General features: G+C 33.0%; 2 protein-coding genes across 2 annotated transcripts; one reads left to right on the top strand and one right to left on the bottom strand.

Moving 5' to 3' along the window:
- Window positions 1–1,251: 1,251 nt before the first annotated feature.
- LOC147079208 (uncharacterized) lies at window positions 1,252–6,492 on the bottom strand. The gene is made up of 5 exons (XM_085949081.1): window positions 6,316–6,492; window positions 5,831–5,994; window positions 5,199–5,346; window positions 4,008–4,137; window positions 1,252–1,493 (listed from the first exon to the last, which is right to left on the bottom strand). Exons 1-5 carry the CDS (start codon window positions 6,490–6,492, stop codon window positions 1,408–1,410), a joined length of 705 nt encoding a protein of 234 aa, XP_085805207.1. The 3' UTR covers window positions 1,252–1,407.
- A 6,320-nt stretch (window positions 6,493–12,812) lies between these two features.
- LOC147079207 (serine/threonine-protein kinase Nek8-like) lies at window positions 12,813–23,474 on the top strand. The gene is made up of 12 exons (XM_085954160.1): window positions 12,813–12,922; window positions 13,664–13,820; window positions 14,484–14,666; window positions 15,221–15,359; window positions 15,667–15,795; window positions 15,888–16,114; window positions 17,391–17,515; window positions 18,092–18,209; window positions 19,600–19,727; window positions 20,511–20,646; window positions 21,750–21,951; window positions 23,386–23,474. Exons 1-12 carry the CDS (start codon window positions 12,886–12,888, stop codon window positions 23,428–23,430), a joined length of 1,626 nt encoding a protein of 541 aa, XP_085810286.1. The 5' UTR covers window positions 12,813–12,885; the 3' UTR covers window positions 23,431–23,474.
- The last annotated feature ends 213 nt before the right edge of the window (window positions 23,475–23,687 follow it).

Here is a 23,687-nt window from a genome sequence, read left to right as displayed (position 1 = left end):
AGGGGACTAAGCTAGACAAGCTCGACAGTGGCGAAGAGTGGAGGTAGGCTGTGGAGATCTGACATAAATGGTGTACACTAAACCTTGCCAGTCATACTTATTTGTTTTCACTGAACTAGTAATACAAATTTGAAATGTTGGTTAGTTTTTAAAAATCAATTAAACCCTGCCATGATAGAAAACATAACAAATATTCTTCTATCTATAAAATAGCTGAAAGCTAAAATTATGTATTACAGAGTGAATAATAAATCGATTTGCACTATTTGTGGAAATTGCATTGAATTATATTTAGCAAATGTTTGTCTTTGCCACTGGTTTATTGAATTTTGAATGAAATACAAACCAATCCTAGTATACTATAGTATGAATGATAATTAGTTTTGTACTGACATATCATGTTGAACTATAATATCAAATTTTATGTGCATGCGATCCAATCACACAAGCTGATACACAACAAGATACTGCAGTAATTATTTTTGAATGTTTCACTTATTGTATCTATGGTGACTAAGCTTAGTAAACATGCAACATAATTTTTTTATTTTATTACTATCCATTTTTGTGTCAGAATCATAATATACATTATTTTCTAAAGTCGTCATTTGCAAACTGTTAAAAGTAAAGTGTAAGTGTTAAAAATAAAATAATTACCAACAACAGGTGAGCAAGCATAGTCTATAGTCCATTGAACCAATATCTATTATTAAAATTATTTTACCACCAGATGTATATTATATATTTAATATTTTGCTGCATGTATCCATGAAATTCAAATTTCCACTTATTATCGAAATATTTTTCATACAAAGTTTAGTTCTATTTAGTTACTTCTAATTTTCATCATCAAATAAACCAATACGCAGATGTTTATAATGTAATTCATTTCCTTTACTGTTAATTATTATTGCCGTAGGGCCTATAGTAATACCTTATGACTATTACTATTAAATTACACCATTATTACTGTCTTAGCATCAAGACATTTCTTGCAGTTGGTAATGGGTGTTCCCAAGTACTTATTGTGCCATGTAAAATGTGTGTTCTCCAGGAGGTGTGCGATCCTCAGCTCCCCCAACTGTGTATTCAGTTTACGTGGTACTATACCACAGTAGATATCACCAGTGGTCTTCCCTAGGTGCCACATTTTTTCCATTTCACCGGCTAGCTTCACATATTTATTTGTCTTCTCGGCATTAGCATTGTTGCTCTGCTGTACGTCTCAAAGTTTGGCTGTTTGACTGCTGTGACTTGACGTTAAATTGTTTGTCATCAGTTAAAAACGTCTTATTGAATAAAACCTGTCCTGTTTAAATGTTATGAATAAAATTTGGAAAAAGTTAAAAAATAATTTTTATGTTTATATATTTTTATAACTGATTTTTTTGTGAACAAAATAGCTGATTAATCGTATTCTGCTCCTATTGTGATGCTTATGTCGCCTGCTAATACTTCTGTCTTATGGTACCATCGGTTTGTGTCAAGAACAACTGAAAACAATATTAAAAATTATTGTGTGTTTATTATGAAGCTTTTACTTGAAGCTTACTTCTTTTGTATAATATTGTATGCATTGCCACGACTACTTTTCTTGTGGCCACATGTTAGGAATTCCGCATTATCGACTGGCCAGACCTATCACGGTGGCTGGTGGGTATGTGTGCACACGGACATTGGTGGTCCGTAGCAGTAAATGTACAAATATCCCAGACAAATAGTATGGGAAATGCAGTCGGCAGTGTGTGGCAACCGCAAGTGACTGTGTTAGTGGTTGTGGCTAAAGTATCATATTCAAAGGAGTTATTTAGTAGATAAGTATCGGGTAATATGAATATTAAATTTAAATCTTGACCTTACAATAAATTGTAAGCCTCTCCAAATATGTAGCTCTATCCTGAAATCTTGACTTTGAGATAAAAGTGTTTAAATAGACACATCAGTTCAAAAATCATGTGATATGTGTAATGGTTGGGTTTCATCACTAATGGTCTAATGCAGGGACCGGCAACCTTGTTGCGATGAAGGGCGCAATACATATTTTGAACATAGCTGAGGGCATATAGTATATAAGTACAAACTTTTCTTTAATGCTGATAACTAAAAAAAATCCCAATAGAACTTAAAATCTTGGTTTAATCCCGAAAATCACAGAAATCTGCATTATTAGTCATATGGAGTTCTATAAATTAAACACCATATTAATCAATCAATTAATATTAATGAGATGATACATACATATCGACATAAATCAACAAAAAAAATATATAACTAATATTTCAAGCTTTAAAATGAAAAATACAGATACTAAAAAGGTTAAGCAATAAAACCAAGATTCAAATTTTCAACATTATTATAAATTTAAATGTATTTTTAAATGGGTGTTCTTATATTTAAATATACATACATATATTTATATGCGAATACATGCTATGCAAAAAAATCAATGCGACACTTGGCACTGTAAATCTTCAGCTAACTTATTATAGTCAGGTACATAATTAGAATTACCTGTACTTAAGCAATTATCCAAGTGAGGGTCTGTAAGTCTTGATCCATATTTTGATTATGTATTTCATGTTAGAAAACAGACTCGCAAGAATATGTCGAAGCACAGTATCAAGATATTTTTAATGCAGATTGTCCTAAATTAGAATAACAATTCTCTTCGACTAAATTCCAAAACATTTATCATATAATGTGTTTTTAATATAATTTCATTTTGTATATTTATTATTTTTAATTCTGGGTCTTCATTATTACTTATTTCAAAATATGTTGAAATCATACTGGGTACCTGTATCATTTTCAGTAAATGGATTTATAAAAAATCTCACTACTGGTTCTAATAACACAAATTCCTCAAATCTAGAAGAAAACTCTTCTATGAGAGTATCCATAATCTTTATATATATAATGTACAAATAGGGTTTTCTTCTCCCAAATTTTTAATAATCTGTTTAAGATTTGGGAAATGTGATCATGATTTTTTTATTAGATGATCTTGAGGACGCATCAATTATTATCCGCGGGCGCGCATTGCCGATTCCTGGTCTAATGCATAGTTTCTTAACTGGTGGTCCACGAACATTTTTGGGTGGGTCAATAGTTAGTATCCATTTTTAAAAGCTTATATTAAATTTCAAGTAATAAATATCTTTCAGAACTCGTGCACCTACAAGGGTTCACAATAAATTAACAAGTTTAGTCATTTCCGGAATGGATGACACTATTGTATAATATAGTCATAAATCGTTTCATAGAAGGACTTACTGTGGTTTACCTAGAAACCCAACATTTGAAGTGGGGTTGTATTATATTTCTACATTGTTTCAAAAATAGTGTAAATATAAATATTTATTATTTTATTCCAAAGTTTATGGTCCGCAAAACATTTTTTGATTTTTTTGTGGTCCGCGGATGTAAAAAGGTTAAGAAACATTGGTCTAATGCATATATTGATTGTATAATTATTTTTGGCTCGTATGACACATCATTTGAATTGATTTTCTGAAAACTAGCATTATCATGATAACGCTCTTTTTGGAGATGGGTTCAATTCACATACTAAATCTGCCCAAAATGCATCTTTCCCTGCACCAGTTGTATTGGCTTGCTATCAATTGACTGTGTGGGCCATACCCAAATTAATAGTAATCCATAAACGAGTCATACCTAGACAATTGATAGTTTCACAAGCTTATTCAAATAAACTATTGCATATTCACTGACATTGAAGATAATGAATAACGACTACCTATGACATCACCACTAATAACATTTAATATATATTATAAATATAGCTTGGAGTATCTCTTTTAAATTATTACGGCTTCACTATGCCACTGAATGTTAAGTGTAAAATAATGATGCATAACATCATTTTGCCTCACAAATTGAGTTTTAGTGGTGGGTGGCTTTTAAACTTTGACTGCTAATGGTAACACATAAAACTAAAATGTCCGGATAACGGAGGTATATATTATTACAAATTTTTGAAGTCTTACTGATTTCTCCTGGCTGGATGGTAACTTGAAGCGACATACATGCGTAGAAGCATTCAGGAGGGGGTGAGAGAGTCCATTGCTTGCGTCCCTTGAGCTGTGCCTGCCATGATGGATGTACTACATTGTCAACCTGTGTAAAAATGACATGATTCGATGGTGTTACTTATTTGCAGTTGTGCTACATTTATAATTTTATTATTTATCATTTTGATCCTTTATTGTATTGTGTGGATTAAATAGGTTTTTTTTTCCATATTTGTATCTTTAGTGGAATAAAAATCTTTTATTGATAATGTCATTAAAAAAGCATTTTTATTAATTACATATATATTTTTTATTTATTGAACATACCTACATAATTTTGAATAACTTTAAAAACGTACCACAGAATTTTTTTTTTTAAAATGTGCCGAGTAAGACTTGACACGACATTCATCGCATTCTAGGTGGTGAGCTTTATCTACTAGGTATTTTATTTTATTTATTTTAATGGCGTCCATCAAGAATCATCACCATTATAATGATTGCTAGATTAAGCAATATTTTGCCAAACCATATCAGACTATTAAAGCTAAATTGATTAATATTTTAGCCCGTTAATTTCAAAGATTTAGGTACTAGCAGATGATAATCATAACTCATTATTTTTTATATTGTCATGTCCACGATGAAACCTCTTTTACGTCTTACAAAAATCAGTTCGAAATTCAAGTAATTATGAAATGATGATTGAAAATCAGTACTCTCTTATAAATATTTTTTTGTCTCCTGAGATGGGAATTCGATGCCACCGAAAATTCAATTCTATATATTTTTCTGATTAGAGGTTTCGGCATGGACGATTATCCCTTAACCTTTTTTTTTTTTTAAAGAGAATTAATTTATTAGTCATGTTAGCAACCCAACTCAGACTCTGGATCATAGATGGTGCACAATCTGGATCCAAACACACAAAACAAAATAGCTTGTGAATTTGATTCAGTTATAGGATTCATTCTATTACATACATTCTAATGCAGGCGGGTGGTTTGTCCAGCATTACTAATTTATTTAACGCATTATAATGATATTAAAATTCCATCTATGTCTTCTGAGAGGAGGATATTTAAAATTATTTATGCTTGGTATATTTGATAGTAGTTAATATATAACTGATATAATATAGGTATCTAAATATAAAGCTTGTCTTACATGCATTTGTGCACCGTTGCCCGGTCCGCCCATGAAGATCCAGTCAACCGCATTGTTTTCTGCCGACTCAGGTAGAAAATATGGTCGACTGTAATGCAACCTTAAAATTCTAGCCACAGAATCGTGGCAATTACTCCATCCAATGTACCTGAAGAGACATGATAAATAGGCCATAAAGTTAGAGTGCAGTTGAAAATTAAATGTGAAAAGACCGCAAAAAGAAACCAATTGATAAGGAAGCAGACAAGAGTACGCAATGCGATGCATGTCACCAGGCTACTAATGAAATAACAATGGACGGGATAAGTTTGCTTGGTAAATGAATAACTGCGGGACAAGTGTGTGTACATATATATAGTGGTACCCGAGGGGCACTACATGGCCACCCCGCTGAATTGATAGCGGAAATACATATCAAAAACATTTAGAATAATTAAGGTGCCGATTTGTTTAGCAAATGTGTTTATTGCCTGCGGTCGCTATCGCTGGCGGTGTTTGGATCACACCTCGCCATGTGCCACTCGGTGCTTCTCTCATTTGATCTTGTTTCCTGCTCAAACTATTGAACTTTACGTACGATAGTGTTATAATGTGGACAATGTGGTAGGTACACATAGAACACTGAAACTTACCATGGTTTTGAACCCTTAGTTAAATTAGCCCTCTCGTGGTTCATTTGTAAAGCATCGTAAAGACTGTTAAATTCTGTTTTGTAAGGAAAAAATTGACAATCTCTGGCAGCATTTCCAATATCGGTTTCAGTGTACACTTTTTTGAAGAACCAAAAATCAAATATCTGAAACATGTTAAAAATAATATAGAGACAGTGGCGGATTGATTATTTAAATGGGCCGATATTTGAGCAGAACACAGTACAACACGTCAATAATTGTTGTTTATCAATTTAATTATATAATTAACTTTACGTAATATTTTATTTATTATGTTATTACGGTTTTCAGTCAAACCGAATGTGATTTTGATTGAATTACTCGATGGGCTAGAGGTACTTCCCGTTCCCCTGTTATATCGTTTGCCCGGGGTGAGAAAGAGTTTAGAGTGTTTCGAATAAAACATACTTAATATAGGTATTCAATGAAATATGACAATCACATACCTTTATAGCTCCCCAAGTTAGAGTGGCATCCGTGACGACTATTGGTATCCCATTGTATGCGTATTCATTTTCGAAAATGTCCGGAGTCAGATTTGCCAGCCGGATGACAGAAGAGATATCAGAACACATGGAACATCTTTCGGGAGGTCTTGTGGCTTTTGTCACCATTCCTGGCATACTGAACCAGCACTAAAACAATATTATTTAATTATTATGTCAGCCTCCAACATATTATCCTTACGAGGCCTCGTCCAATGTATCTTGCCTTAATTCGATTCTGAGATCGTCCCACAAAAACTTTCCCCACCTAAATTTTCATGAGTTGTTTTGTAACATTTTTTCCTCTCAAATAAGCTTAGACGGTGTCTATATATTATTAACTTTTATCGCGGTTTCTATAATCATTTTGGAACCCCCTGGATTCTGTCACCCGGGTTTTGTGTGACGTTAATGACGTGCCCCAGCTTCTTTGAGTGCCAACATGCCTCTATATACCATAGGACTAAGCCGGCTAAGGGGATCCCCTAATTGGCATGGGGCTGAATATAAATTAATACATTTGGCGAGGAGGAAAGTCTTTTCCAAGATTGCTACAAACTAAAAAAAAAAAACAGTCAATCAATCTTGTTCATTTTCTCGAATGACGAGAAAATTTATATGTACCTATCTATACATTAGATGTTGAGTAGGTTTATTTAAAAAGACACATTGAGCACATAACAAATTATTAAATTCAAGACGTTCACAACGAGACATTTAGAATAAAAAGTACAGGTAAATCAACTTAGAGTAAAAACAAAGCAAAAAAAAAACCAACAATAGGTAATTCAAGAAAAATACAAATTAAACAATAAAATAGAATTTTAGAAACAAATACATATTGTATCGCTAAAAATGTCTACATCTCTAGGTTACTATCTTTAGGTTGCTACATTAAAAAATAAATGTATTATCTTGGAGCCCCAATATTTACATTATTAGTTCAGTTATGGGTAAATCCGGATGGATCACGGAAATATAAGATCGTTTTCACGAACCACATAAAAATTCTAAAAAATCACGGGGAGTTGACCGTCAGGACAATAATTGAGAGCAGTAGAAAAAATAAATTATATTTTAATTCCAGGATTTTTTTAAAATAATCTTTTGTTTACTTTGTCGTTACAGTATCATTCAGGCATGGATAAAAGTGAAATATACTCATGCAACTCATTAAATTCGGTGTTATCTCGAATTATTCAAAATTACATACAGATACATTGCAACCGTTTTGTAATGTCTCGGTATAATTAATTTTCTCCATTATCGATAGTGACTAGATAGTAGATACATATGAACTAGTTTTATTTTAGTTAGATTATATTGAATGCACCCGTGTACGTCCACGTAATAGTCCTCTTAATAGAATTTTTCGAAACACAACATTTTATTCAATAATCGCTGGAAATCTCAAAAATTTCGATAACATAATTATATTCAATCGAAAATATGTACATATGTATTAACTTTACCCTGTCGTCGTCTCTAAAACTGTAGAGAAAATAAAAAAGAATGCCAAGTAAAAATATCGGAGTAAAGATGAAAGCTTTCAATTTTATTCCTATGACCGGCTTTTGGATTAATTTTGATACAACAATTGCTGCGACATCACCATCCTTGAGACCAATTTTTTTGTATTTATTCAAGATAATTTTCACTTTTTTATCTGCTTCCTGGCGAAGCTTTGAATTGGTTTTAATAATTTCGGGCGAATTCATTTTAAATGTTCCACTTCACCCTGCCCATGAGTGGAGTCCTGAAGCTTTCGATTAAATTTCCCAACTGGGAAAAATTGGAACGAAAATGGCCTTTTATGCACAAATAAAAGCCAGGGGTGTTCAGACGATATGACGTAGGTAAACTAAATTTATTATTAACGGATGAAATCTAAAAGAAACAACAATTAAAAAGGTAAATATAATTAAAAGTCTTCATTGCCAAATCATAATCTGGACAACGATGTTAATTATTAATATATGTACTATGAATATATACTACGCCCACGATGGCCGCGCGGCATAAGCGTTGGACTATCATGCCGTGGGTCCCAGGTTCCAATCCTGGGTCTGGCAAGTACACATATTGTTTTTCAATATGTGTGTGAGTCAGGGTATGAACCTAATAGGTTGAGCAAGTGGCTGACATTTCTCGTAAAAACAAAATCTGTTAATACAAACCTCTACTCTGTGGAGGCCCATATGATCCTATTAGGATCGGACATGGTCGAAGAAGATGAAGAAAGTAGATACTATTCTTATGTTTCTTCTTATCTACTCGTACCTTCTTCGACAAATATAATTGAAACGGCAATTGATTTTTCCAAAAACCAAGATATCACTCTGTAGTCATCGTATACGATATTATTTATACCTACTACACCCAGATATTTCTACAGTCTTTTGACCATGATAGGTATAGCCAGAAGCGATGACGGTTAATTTTCAATGGCTCATAAACAGCGGAAACGTTGAGGGACAACGCGGAAGAGGGAGGTCTCCTACTCGATGGTCCGGCCAAGTGAATAACCTACGGAGCACAATACCTACACATACAGACTCTAGCTTATAATTTTCCGACTTTCAAGATTCTATGAATCTGGAATTCAAGAATATTTGATTCTCGAGAATTAGAGAATGATTTATTGATTTGTCGAGTAGGTACTCGATAGTCATTGAAAAAAAAACTAGAATGCTAATTCTCTTCAAAACTAAATAATCCATCCAGATTCAATCTCGTGGAAAAAATAAGCTACGAACATAAAAAATCCGACCGTTTTTTAGAAAAATACACCCACGAATTTAAGAAATTCAGTTCAGAATCAAAGTCAAAAATCCAATTTTCCGGGAAATGCAAATTGAAGTAAGTTTTTTTATTTTGGTGGCAGGCTGCTTCCGAATCTCACATTTATTCATGGTAAGAAATTCTCGAGTTTCTCATTGATGATTTCTCGAGTACATTGAGAATTCGATTTTTTTTAATAAAACAATTTAGAGAATTGAGAATCAACTACGTACTCATTATTTCTCGAGACAAGAAATCTTAATCACATAATAACATAAGGGACAGAAGATTCGAGGAGAAGTTCAGAGGGTTAATTTAATTAAGATCAACATTGAATGTCATTATTCCTACCTATGTGATCCAAATAAGTTTCGGCAAGTCTTTCCTGATCATTTTGAAGCCCTGAAAATAAAACAGTGTTTTCTTGTTGTCGGCTTCACGCAAGCTGCCTGAAAGCAATCATCCGTGAAATTACAACAGATTCATTACGATACAAGATGGAGCAGATGAGACCTTTATTGAATTTACACTCACCGGATACTCTCACAAAGCTTCACATCGGGTACGTCATAATACCTACATGTAAATATAGACGTAGTACCTATCTACATCGTGTAAAAATTAAATATAAATATCAACTTACGTAGATCCCTATTTTATACGTATTATTTATATACCTGCATTATTGGTAGGTAGGTATATCTATTTATATTATAATGCTCAGTAATTTTTCTTTACCTACCCATAATATCAGGCCGATTGACATTACTATAGGCCATACCTATTACCTATGTACAATTAAAATAAACAATTCAAAAATCAGGCTCTTCCATATCACCAATCATATTCGGAGCTTCTTCTTCCGTGAAAGAAAGACAAGTTAGTGCCACGTAACGATATTAATGTGACGTAACGCTAGATGGATCGGGGCCTTGTAATAAATGCTCCCATAGTGAACAATTTTCTTTTCGCAAGTTGCTTGGTGAGAGGACGCTTTTCCCGTTAGCTTGCAGCGCCTGAAGTTGACAGAGAACACAATATTATCTTGTCCAATATATCAGATACTTACTGAAATTCCCAATTCGTGCATTTCATCGAGCATTTTTCTGCTACGAGACTTACCATATAGGTGTGCATATATCCTCGTGGGTTCCAGGTTCGAATCCCGGGTCTGAAAAATACACATTGTTTTTCAATTTGTGTTTGGAGTCAAAGTATGGCCCCAATAGGTTGAGCAAGTCGCTAACATCAATTTCTCGGAAAAACAAAAATCTGCTAGGAAATTAGGATCGGGCCTGGTCAAAAGAAAAAAGAAGGAGAAAGTTCCTACTTGGTAAATTCTTCGGTGACTGATGTTTTCTCAGAATCGGCAAAAATAAAAAAAACGGATGGCCACCGTAGCGATAACTTGCCACTGAGTGTTAAACCTACGTAAGAGCTTGCGCCCACTACGATGGCCAGCCGCTGAAATTCCTCGTAACGGCTGATGGATGGGCCAAAAATTAGACGTTCTCGACGCATGGTGGTCCTCTCTTACCTCATGCGTATGTCATATATGACCTCATGCGTTTCTTACCTCACCTTTTCAGCTCCGCAGCGGTACGCTCGCTTTCTCTCTCTTCATCGACTTCACAGCATACACTCTATGCGGACTGCGTATGGCTATGCCTACTCCGTGACGACGCATTCAGCGGCTGGATTGGCCGTCGTAATGAGCGTGAGCTCCATTAACGTTAAATTATGCTGAAATAATATTGTTACACTTAAAAACCTCAGCTTAGGTCATGGCCCCCACAAAGGGGGGGGGGGGCTGACAGGGCTCTAGCCTGGGGGCCGGGCTTAAAAGGGGCCCGGTGTGGCGGGTTATACGATACAATTTTTGATTATTGTGTATCAATACTCGATAACTACATAATTCAATTAAGTAGATATTTTCAAAAATACAAAAAATCGCTAAAATTACACTGCATACCTATAATTTTACCACGAACAACATTTGGAAAATGTTTGTATAGCGTAACATTGCCTTTTAGCGATAGGTAGGGGGGGTCCCAAAGTTTCTAGCCTGGGAGCCCGTTTCAGGATGTGGGGGCCATGGGGCTTAGGTCCTACATGTTTTTGGAACTTTCTGAAAAAGGGAGCATTATTAATCTAAATTCTAAATCTTCAATAAAAGTAACTGTTGGAGGAGACCTATTCATTTTGCTTCCAAACATAATTGATATTTGTATTTATAGGGGACCACTATTTCTATCGACGTCACTGGTCAGTTAATTGTCACTGCATCAGCTTGACATATTATGTAGGTACATTACATGTAGGTACTTACTCTTGTCTGCCTTCTTAATTATTCAATTTTCCTTTTTACTTGCCACGTAGCGTTAGGTAGATGCTCTAATTTTTTTAGATCTCCTACACTCAGGAAACACTGTAGTACCTAATTAATCTGTTCTATGTCTATAACATTAATAATTGTTAAATACCTACCTACTTAGAATATATTATTTTGACTTCGTATTTTTTTAGGGTTATATTCGGCGATTCGGAATCGTTGTCGATCTCTCGGTGATTAAGTACGTTTGATTTGTGTTGTATTGTATTGTTAACGAGTTTAGTAATACTAATAAAATCAGTGACGTCCCGTGGGGGTAGGCAGATTGAGCGTCATTTGGGGGCGGCAGTTACTCGAAGGGCGGCAAATCGAGGAAAATCATTTGGAATATATAGAAATACCTACCTAAACTTAGTATGTAATAACGAAAATATCTTTACATTAAAAAATTAACTCACTAGTTTAGTTGGGTTCGCGATATTATCTAGTTTACTTCTGTTGCCCTTCGACGTCCTTGGTGACCAGAAACGACACAAGCAGATTTGCGAATAATTAGTCTGATATTTTGATAGTAATGTAACCATACAACACATTTCTTCGATATTAGACTCATGACAGCATGATAAAAATAATGTATAAAAAAATGAGGCGGCATTTGAGCGCTGCCGAGGGGCGGCATTTTTTCTAGGGACGTCACTGAATAAAATATATTGTTAGGAAAATAGAGGTTTAAAATAGGCAGGTCAGTAACCAAACTTATAAAATTTCCCACCAGAATTCCGCGGAACACTTCCGCGAGAATAATAATATGTAAACCTTGCGAAAAATAGTATGTACCTAGGTACACACTTACAAATATTTTAAAACAAACAAACAATTCTATGATAATTGACATCTTACTAGTTTATTTGTTAATATTTTGAGGATTACCAAAAAACTTTATAATAGAGCAGCTCTACCACACAAACGCCAATTCAATTAAAACTATGTAGGTACTTACCAATTTTTATATAAACTACAATGTTGAGGGCAGAGTTTGTTATTATTGAACGATACAAATCAATAAAGTACATATGAGTGTTTAAAAAAATATTACAATTTAATCATAAATGTATTAATGCAACGGTTTTTAAGCCAGATTTAAAATGAAAATGTTTGTCATTAAAAAAAAACCCAGAAATTTTACAAAATGTTTTTCTAAAATTTTATTAGGGTTCTTCCAAATAATAACGTTGGGAACCTAGAGTGCGTATAGATAATTTGGGAACACTTATCTAGTACCTACTATTAAAATTAAAGTAATGTCACAGATTCACGTTGGATAATAAAAATTAACATTATTTCAGATTCGTCTTAGGTAGAGACCTGACGATCTTCATTCGTTTTATTGTTGAAGGATTAAAAAATCCACTAGGAAAATGGAAGATTACGACAAAATTCGAACTGTCGGGAAAGGTAAAAAATATAGATTTTTTAAATTATTCAATATTATTTTCATTTTAATGTTTTATATAGGTACCTACCTAATATAATATATTAGGTAATATGACACATTGTGCATAACTAACTACTTACCTGGGTTTAATTTTTACATAATACATACCTACTTACATTCTTATTTTTGATGTACCATCACCTATCGAAAGGTCAGCCACAATAAGGACCATGTTGTTCAATTTTGCTGTCTGTTATTTGGAGCTGTGCGGTGGAGCTGCACTCGTACTGACGACATGCGTTTTAAAGCTATGAAACCGCGTCTTTCTCGGCTACGCATACCTACCTACCGTTGATCTTTCCTTGGAAAATAAGCTGGGAACAGGGGAATGCCCTATTTTTGTCGTTTCATAATATTGCAGTTTACAATAAGTAGATACCTATGTTAGGTATGTCGTAAACTTGTGATGTTTTTTTATCAGTATCTAAGCTAACAGATTAAAATATAGAACTATAAATTCTCAAATGTACTAATTAACGTACTTATATTATGTATGATTTAATAATATCAATATCAATTGTTGATATCAGCACAAATATTAGATGGAACTTTGATCCAGAAGTCTGTTACAAGCAATGACATATTATTAAATTGGTTACAAGACACTCCAAATTTTGTGACCTTACAATTTAACTTTAGGTGACGAAGTTTTAGTAGATACCTAGTCACGTATATTCTTACTATTGAATTGATTTTCATAGGTGCGTTTGGAATAGCAGTATTGTACCGAAAGAGAAGGACAAATCAGATGGTGGTGATAAAAGAAATAAACACGCACGATTTAACTCCGGCTGAGAGACAAATGGCTCTCAATGAAGTGGAAGTTTTGTCTTCTCTGCATCATCCAAATATAATCGCGTAAGGATGTTTACTATTATGGAAGATATATTTTATCTTTGTATTTTGTCTGATCGGTATTGGCGTCGTTTTACGATTCGAGCTATATTGCGATTTAAATATAATACTCCACCATGTAAGCAAGGTTTGCTAACAACTAGGGCTGCATTTACTATATAGTTATAGACCATAAAACACCTAGAGCTATATGTATAGAACCTGGAGTTATATAACCTAGAGTCCCAAAATTGGTTGGCGGCCGTGGATGAAAAAACATCCGAAGGGAGAAGTCATCTTCTAGAATCTAGATTACCACCAATACCACTGGCTATCGAGTTCAATTCAGCTGATAAATGTCAATCAATAAATAGTCTGAAATAGACAATAATAAATTTACACAGCTATCTATTAATTTTTTGAGGAGGAACTTGTTTTAAAGGAGGCAAGAGAACAAAACAGTTTATGATGCTTCATAAAGAATTGACCTACCGGATTGTAGTTAATACTCAAGATTGGTTTCCTGTAGATTGAGATGTGTGTAGATTGATTCCTAACACTTATATCAAGGAATTATGAATAGGTACTTGTATTTATTTCGTTGTTGTTAAGTAGGTAGATAATAATATGTATCTACCAAATAATAATTACAAAACGTTAAATATTGGAAAACTACTTGTATTTAAGATACGGGGGCAGTTTTGAGCACCAGGGTGTTCTTATGATTGAAATGGAGTATGCTGATGGAGGAACACTTGCGCAAATGCTCACAAGTCAAGAAAAAAATATTCCAGAGAGAGAAATTCTTACAATGTTGCACCAAATATCTGACGCCATTGTTCACATGCACTCTAATAATATTCTTCATAGGTAGGTTATATTCAGGAAATCTCTCAATTATTATTATTAATTTTAATTATAATCAGTGGCGAAACTAAATTGTACAATACAATTAAATATTTTCTGATTGATTATTCTCGAGTTAATTTTTTTGTGGTGGTCGCTGGGACCATTTGTTATTTTTTTTTGCCATATTTTCTCAGATTTCCAGACATGCTTGGCTTGATGCGATTAATGCATATTTAATGACATTTAACAATTTGGAAAGAAGCATCAGAATTTAATAAAATTTATATTATCAATTTGTAAACGAGCGTCTGTTTTACCTATAACAATCTTTAAATCACCTTCAATACACGTTTCAACAACCTGCGATAGTATAATTATTAATGTACTTTGCTGTTATAATTTAATTTAAAAAATATACATTTTGTAATCGTGAATAATAATAATATGTATCCGCATTGTATAATGTATATCCTGGCACTGCCGCGTCTCGTGTAGCACGTTTACATTATGATGTGAACATTGTAAAATAAAAATCTAAAAATTGAGAACTAATAATATTAATCTATTTTTATCAGGGATTTGAAAACTGCCAATGTGTTTATGAATTCCGATGGTTGTATAAAAATTGGAGATTTTGGGATATCAAAAATTCTTACAACGAATGCTCAAGCGCAAACTGTTCTGGGGACACCATACTATATTAGTCCTGAAATGGTAAGAATAATATGTAACGCCTACTCTTGTCAATATCAATTAGTTTGTATTGAGAGAATTATGATTAAGTCGGTACTCCCCTTGATTTTTGTCTCATTTATCTCAAACACTTCCAACAGCCAAGAGGCACATCATAGACAATATTATGATATGCAACCAGATAATATAAAAAATATATAATATGATGTAATACCTGTGACATTAGTCACAAGGATCAGGTAAAAAAGGCCCCTCCTCTGGTGTGTCCTGGATAAGAGTATCAGTGCTTAAAATAATTTTATTGCAAGCAATGTTTTCTTTCTTTCAGTGCGAGGGAAGAGATTATGATGAGAAATCTGATATTTGGGCTATGGGGTGCATACTATATGAAATGTGCTGCCTGCATAGAACATTTCAGGCTTCGAGTCTTCCCGCTTTGGTTAATAAAATAATGAAGGTATATCTTATTTGTATGCTTATTGCTTATATTCATCTGAAAATATAATATAAATACAGACTTCATTCAATCGAGCTAATTTTACTTTTTAGGGAGATTTTAAACCTATTCCGAGTGGATATTCGAAGAAGTTAAATGACTTGGTGAGAGAACTGTTGGCACAAAATCCAGAATGCAGACCGTCAGCTCTTGAAGTGAACGAGGAGAGAATTCCAGAGATATTAATGGCTCTCGGTTCAAATGGATATAAATATGTTGAAAAATTTGTTCATATGTCGGGTTCAAAAGTAGCCTTCTTAGAAGGTATCCATACGAAAAGGTAGTTCATTTAGCTTAATTAGATCTGAAAAATTGTGAAAATTTCTACCTTAACTATCTACGTAGTACCCAACTGAAATCTAACCATTACTGCACCGCTTCTTTCAATGCATATTTGGGTCCCAGGTTATGAAATATTAATTTTATACAATAAATTTGCAGTAAAATTACAAACCGAACAATAAAATAAAGATTTAAGAAACAATATCAAATATTACATTTTTTCATCACATTCAATGTTTATTTGCTGGTAAATCTTAATAATTTATGAAATGTATCTATGCTTGGCTTGGCATTCACCACATAGATACCATTGATAAACTATTCTTTTTATTCAATGAATAATTCACAAGATTTAGGAATGCAACATTCTTTATTGTTTAATTTTATGAACCGGATCGCTCGATAAATATTAAAATATTATAAAAAAATAAGTTATAATTATTTTTTTGTTATATACCTACCTACCAAGCTCAAATAACAATTAATTTCAACTTGTGGCACATACGATTAGGCCCTGCAAATGTTGTCAGCGCCCTAGATGAATATCGGGGTTTATGACATGTCATAAGTATTATTTTTTTACTATGTTTGTACAAGTTTCGATAGACCTTAAATATAATAATATATAAATAAAGGACTTAAGTGAATTTAATTACTTTTTAATAATTCATGAACTGGAATAATATTTAATTTTTCCACTAGACAGAGCGATAATATCAGAGATTTGACATATCGGAGCTGCATTCCGGTGTGCGCCAATCCATTTCGAGCCCTGAACATACATAATTTGGAAGCACCTCTAAAATTTACTAAAATTCAGGTAGGGTGCATGTGGCTAAATTAGTGAAACACGTAGGCTGGAATCCGATGGATGTGGGATTAAGTCCGGCCCGGCACCAAATTTTTTTCAAGATTTTTTTAATATGTATGTTTCTGAGGTGTTTTCAAATTATGTATTATTAATAATGAAGGTTTTTAAAAAAATACCTTTTAAATAAATTTTTCACACTGCTAAGCAAGTTAGGGCTACCGATTTTTGGAGGAGAATGTAATATTCGCACTTAGGAGTCTTACGCGCATGCTAGGACGGGCTATGGTTGTTAATATTTTTATTTATCTCTAGTTATTCTAAACTATTAATTGGTTTTCCTTCATAAAGCTTATTATGTGAGCATAGCATGTAAAATATATTTTATATCTGGTGAATAGTACGTAATAGATACAATTCGTTAATAAATATTTAGATTGAAATTTCATTTATTTGTATCTTGCAGATCAGTTTTATATCAAGTAAAGTCATTTGAGAGCAACGTTGATATAAACCCAATTCAGTTACCTCCTAAAGCCTGTGTGGTACACGTGGCCACAGGAAAAAATCACTTCATTGTCATCACAAATGGTAAATATATTGTGGTAATAAATTGTTAAATTGTTAAATTATCTATATAATATAAAACTCGTATGTATAAAGGTAATCATGTGAGTACTCGTACTATAATTTATGTATCTTGATTAATCACAAATGCTGGCAACCCTTCTATCGGTGGCATTTTCGACCTCGGTTAACATTGTTGTTAGGATTAATACACACGATTCATACACAGTTTGGTGACTGAAAGGATATTATAAGCATTCACTTGAACATTGAAAGATGTGAGTTTGAATCCCACTTGGTCTAACTTTTTTTCTAGGATCATTTATTTTCTTTCTGAGGTTTTCAAGACTATTTTTAATAAGATTATAATTTAATGATTAAATTATAATTCAATATAATTAAATTATATTCTCAACCAGTGTGTTGTGAAATGTTTGCAAAAAACTATAATAAGTGTGAGTGTGTTACTATTTCAAGCAATACTTTTTAATTTAACAATTTTGGTGCGTCATGAAATCCTAATTAGTTTTAAAATGTCTAATTAATTCAAAAAGGTTGAATTACTGATGTTAGTTGTTAATTTCATTTTTCGTTTTATAGAGGGATTGGTATTTACGTGGGGAGAAGATTTAAGAGGCCAGCTCGGCCATGGAGGTACTCAACCTTGGAGACATTATCCACTATCGGTAGATGCTCTATTAAATAAAAATATCATTATGTGAGTCAAGCAATTACGCTTTTAAAAATACGAATTTTCTAAATTGGAAAGATTGTGTTCGCTTGTTTTTCATGACTATCGTATTGTAGTAAAATATTTCTTGAAAATGTTACCTACTGAAAATAATTTTGTAATGAAGTGCTCAACTGTTCCAATTATAGATGTTGCTGTAAATATTATATCACATTGTAAATAAGATTCATTAGTTCAGGTAAAAAACAAAAATGAAAAGGGAATCGAGCAAAACAACTTAATACAGCAGCAGTCATCTAAACACTGTCGGCAATAGTGACCATAGACAGTATAAACATTAGCCAAGCCTTATATAATAATATTATCTTATATATGTAACACCTTATATAAATAATATCAATACATTAGAGGATTAAACCACGGAAGTCATGTTTGGACTTTTGTTCAGGAGAGTGATTTTTGTGTAGGTTAAATGATTGAAACTCTATAACTTTTTTAATAACTATAATAATTAGGGTCTGTAAACGGTATCATTCATAATTCAATTTATTTGTGACCATAGTATGGATAGAAAGACCAAATCATTTAGAATTAATAAATGAATGGACTTCCGTGTTTTATGTTCTAACACGTAATGTAGAAATACCACTAAGCAATAGTTCACCTATAGATAATACACGGAAGTCCATATAGGTATAAATTATTTGTATTTACTGTGCATCATATTATTAATAATTATTTTATTATAAATACACAAAATATTTCAGTAAGTCTACATATGAAAAGGAATTATATATTTTTTTAATTTACATAAGTACAACATTATTTGAAATTTATCATTGCTCTAGAAAAATATCAACGCAATGAGAATTATTAGGGCTGGGGGCCCGGGCTAATGGGGGGCCCGGGGTGGCGGTTCGACCAGATAAGCGAGATAAATACACTTCATACATTTGCTCTATACACTTTCTAATACAAAAAAATCGTTAAAGATACACTGAATTCCCTTAATTTTACCTGAAACACCATTTGGAAAATGCTACTGTAAACCGTCACACTATCTTTAATCCTAGCAATAGGTAGGGGACCCGCCAAAGATCCTGGCCTATGGGCCCGCTTCAGGATGTGGCGGCCATGACATAGGTACACAATTATTATGATATATGCTATCAAGGAAATAGACCCATGGAGGATTCAGAATTTAGTATTATTATAATAAAAAATATTACTTAATTATTGATTGAACTGGCTTTATATAATAGATCTCCATTATAATGGTTTTAAAACAAAGTTTTTGGTTAATTATACAATATTCGAGTTATTTCTAATAACTGACCGCTGTTTTGGATAAATTAATATTAGGTACCTATTCATATTTTTTTAGAAACACTTTGAAATTTCAATATTTTTGTTACAGGGCAGAAGCTGGCGACAATTTTTCAGTATTTTTGACTCAAGATGGAAATATTTTTACATGTGGAGAAGGATCTCTGGGATGTTTAGGTCAGGGTAACTGGAGCAATTGTGCTCTGCCTAAATCTGTTGGTAATAATATCATATTAGAGCACCATTTGTCTCCAATACGTATATAATTGCAATTTTTATGACAACCACACACCAAATCTCAATTATTGAATTGTCTAAAGTTAAGTGACCGATGAATTAAAATAGCAAATACATTTCAAAAACCCGTACAATTAAATAATATAGTAACCATGTTGTCAGTGTTGTGCATATCACAATGCGTACCTACCTTTATTCGTTCTTGTATACCTAATGCAGTGGCGTAATTATCTCATGGCTGGAATTAGCAAAGCATTGGGGTCCAGCCGGACAATGGGCCTTAAATAACAGTTCTACAACTGTTAATGCGTTTTGTTTCGAATAGTACCCATGTATTAAATTGTTCCCAAAAATATAAATTATAAATAAATCGTACGGAAATTTGAAAAAAAAGGAAGGAAATCTTAACCTCTTGGCATTGATTTTGAATGGAGAGAAATTGAGTAGAAAAGCCGGATTAGATGGGAGTGAAACAAAATTGAAAGGATAACCAAAAAAGCTCTCGCCTGTGAGTTTGGACACATTTTTTTGAAACACTGAGGGGGTCCTTGCGTGATTTTTGCATAGACCCAATATTATTTCTAGCTATGCCACAGTATAAGGTAAAAAGAGAAGGTAATTCTGGGGTTTGTGGCAATAATATTTTTCGTCCTCGTGTAAAAATCTAAGACAAATGAATAACATTTTGCTTTCTTTTGAGGCTTTGCTTCACTGAAAACACTACGCTTGGTAATTTATATGTTAAGTGTTTATTGTGTTATTTAGAAACACTATACGGACACTTGATGATTTCTGTATGCTGTGGATCAGATCATATGGTTGCCTTGGAAAATAATGGTCAGATTTATTCTTGGGGAAGTGGAAATAAGGGGCAAACTGGACTCAAAACTACCAACAACAGGTTAGCATTAAATAAAATTATAATACAAGATATCAGTGGGTAGATAGATATGCCATAAATAGTGCACAATAAGTTTGTCAGTCATATGTTTTTGTTTCCATTGAAATAAGACTACAATTTACAGATGGTCTTGGTTAGTTTTCAAAATTCAATTAAACCCTGCGAAACCAAGCCAAATTAATAGATAATAGTCAAAAAATACTCATCTGTCTATAAAATATCTTAAATTATGCAATTAAATCATACATAACTTTGAATATTTTATAGATAGACTAATATTTATTATATATTATGGTGTGGTTAGGCAGGACTTAATGAATTTAAAAAATGAAGCAACAATATAATATGTAATATGTATTCTAAATCAAACGAAAACCAATAAGTATGAATGAAAAAGTGTGCACAAGTTTGTCGTATAACCCGAAATATATCAAAACTATCATGGTTTGGTTTAATCAGGGTTTAATTGATTTTTAAAAACTAACCAACACCATTTGTAAATTGTAGTCTTAATTCAATAAAAACAAATACGTATGACTGACAAAGTTTAATGTGCACTATTTGTGGCGGATCTTATGGAACAGCCTACTTCCACCCTTCACTACTGCAAGATATTGTTGTGTACAGTCGTACGCACAAATATAATAATGAAGTTAATATGATTATGGGAATAAACATAATCCATAATACACCCAATATTATGAAGATCTTTCGATGGTTATATTTGATAGATTAATTTGCTCATCCAGTGATAGCTTATGTAGTATCACTATGGCATTATTTCACTCCATTTTGTGCGGTGCAATGCATTAAGAGTAGAAAATTGCAATGGCTGCATCATGTGCACTGTAGATGGCAATAAATGAGCAAAGAGAGTAATGTCGGACAATCGTAATAATTCGCTGATTAGATAGAGCTAACGATGGCTGCCGTGACTCTGTGCTGGGGGCACTGAATTGGAAAGCGGCCACTTTATATAGAGAGGCATGCGGAGAGAACTGCTCACAAACAAAATCGAAATCAAGGTCGCTAAAAACCATTAAAATAGAATAATACTATAGCTAGATCAATTATAATTTTAATATACCTGTATTTAATTCCAGCTGTACACCGACTAAAGTTTTTGTACCATTTGGACTAAATGTGATATCTGTCTACTGCGGAATGCAAGCAACAATGGCAGTAACTTCGAGAGGTACCATTTTGTCCTGCGGATGGAATAAAAATAATCGCCTTGCTCTAATGGAGGAAGCTAATTTTACTCAAAGGACGCAATCACTTGATTTTGATATTGTTACAAGTTTGGTAATTGTGAATAATACCTAATCTTTATTTCATAACTGATACAGAATCTGTATATCTGATATATCCAAAGATTTTGGACTATACCCAATTACAGAAAATCGTTTAGTTGAATTAGCAGTCATAGAAATATTAATATTCTTGGCACATTGAAATATGGTTGCCTGTTTTGACATTATTCATCCACTGTTTGCAATTCGTTAAGATTGCTCATTTAAAATAATATTCTAAATAATGATGGATTGGTGTATTTGGCTGCCTATCTTTTATTATTAAATATATCTTTTATTATGTAATAATAAAAGACATGGACTGTCCTTTCACAGGCACTGCTGATTTGTATTAAAATGTGAATGTTTCGTTTCAGTTTAAGTTGAACATGTTTCGTGTTAAAAATCGTCAATGTATGTCAGTGGCGAATGGTGGAGGTAGGCTGTTAAGATTCGACATAAATAGTGCACACTAAACTTTGTCAGTTATATTTATTTGTTTTCATTGAACTATGAATACAATTTACAGATGGTGCTAGTTAGTTTTTAAAATTCAATTAAACCCTCCCTGACCCAAACCATAATAATTTAGGTATGATATGGGCGGTCTGACGAAAATAGTGCACACTTTTTCAGTCATACTTATTGGTTTTTGTTGAACTAAAAATACATATTATTACAGATGGTGTTGAGTAGTTTTTTTTAAATTCATCAAGCTCTGCCTATACCTATCTATAATCGATTAAAAATATTCTTTTATCTATAAAATATTTTTTGAATTTATCTACTATGGCCTGGATAAGGCAGGGTTTAATTGAATTTTAAAAACTAACAAACTCTATCTACAGATTATTGTAGTCCTAGTTCAATGAAAACAAATACATTTAACTAACAAGTTTAGTGTGCACTATTTATGTCGAATCTTAACAGCCTACCTCCACCCCTCGCCAATGATGTATGTAGTAATTACAGTGAAACCCCGATTTTATGTTTGTAAGGACTGATAAAAAATGTAAATAAAGGGAAACCAGAAATTGGGGGTGTTGAAAATTTATAACAAATCAATTTATTTTATATTAAAAATCATATAAATTGGTTTGGAGCATATCATGTCAATGTGTGATTTCACCTTTTCGAGAATGTTTCCCTTGTTTGAACTGACAATGTTTTCCTTTGCCGAGACATTAGAATGAGCATAAACAAAAAACCTAATAAACTTCAACGCGTTGTATAACCTTAATTTTGGGCACTACAGTCATGATATCTATAAATAGAACACGCCCACAAGATGCCATGCATTGGATTGAATGTGTTGAAATAAATAATTGGAATATAAATTTTAATATATAAGTTTTGTTATATATATATATATATATATATATATATATATAAGTAGGTTTGAAAATAAATGTAACGAAGACGAAAGTCATGTTCAACTGCTTTGCAGGCCAAAAAGAGATCCTCATCAATGGCACTCAGCTCGAACAGGTGAAAAGCTACATCTATCTGGGACAACAAGTGTCTATAGATGGAATTATATTTGATGAAATTGTTCGCAGAGTAAAGCTAGGCTGGAGTGCTTTTGGCCGCTTGAATAATATCTTCAAAAGTGACCTTCCACTGTGCCTAAAGCGCAAAGTGTTCAACCAGTGTGTGCTTCCCGTGATGACATATGCGTGTGAAACATGGACCCTAAGTAAAAGAGAGATCCAGAAACTTAGAGTAGCACAACGTGGTACGGAGAGGTGC

The sequence above is a fragment of the Rhyacophila brunnea genome, unplaced genomic scaffold (genome assembly GCF_057557595.1).
Source record: "Rhyacophila brunnea isolate RB1 unplaced genomic scaffold, BYU_Rbru_1.0 scaffold_10, whole genome shotgun sequence".
NCBI classification, from domain to species: domain Eukaryota; kingdom Metazoa; phylum Arthropoda; class Insecta; order Trichoptera; family Rhyacophilidae; genus Rhyacophila; species Rhyacophila brunnea.
This window is presented reverse-complemented; position numbering and strand designations above follow the sequence as displayed.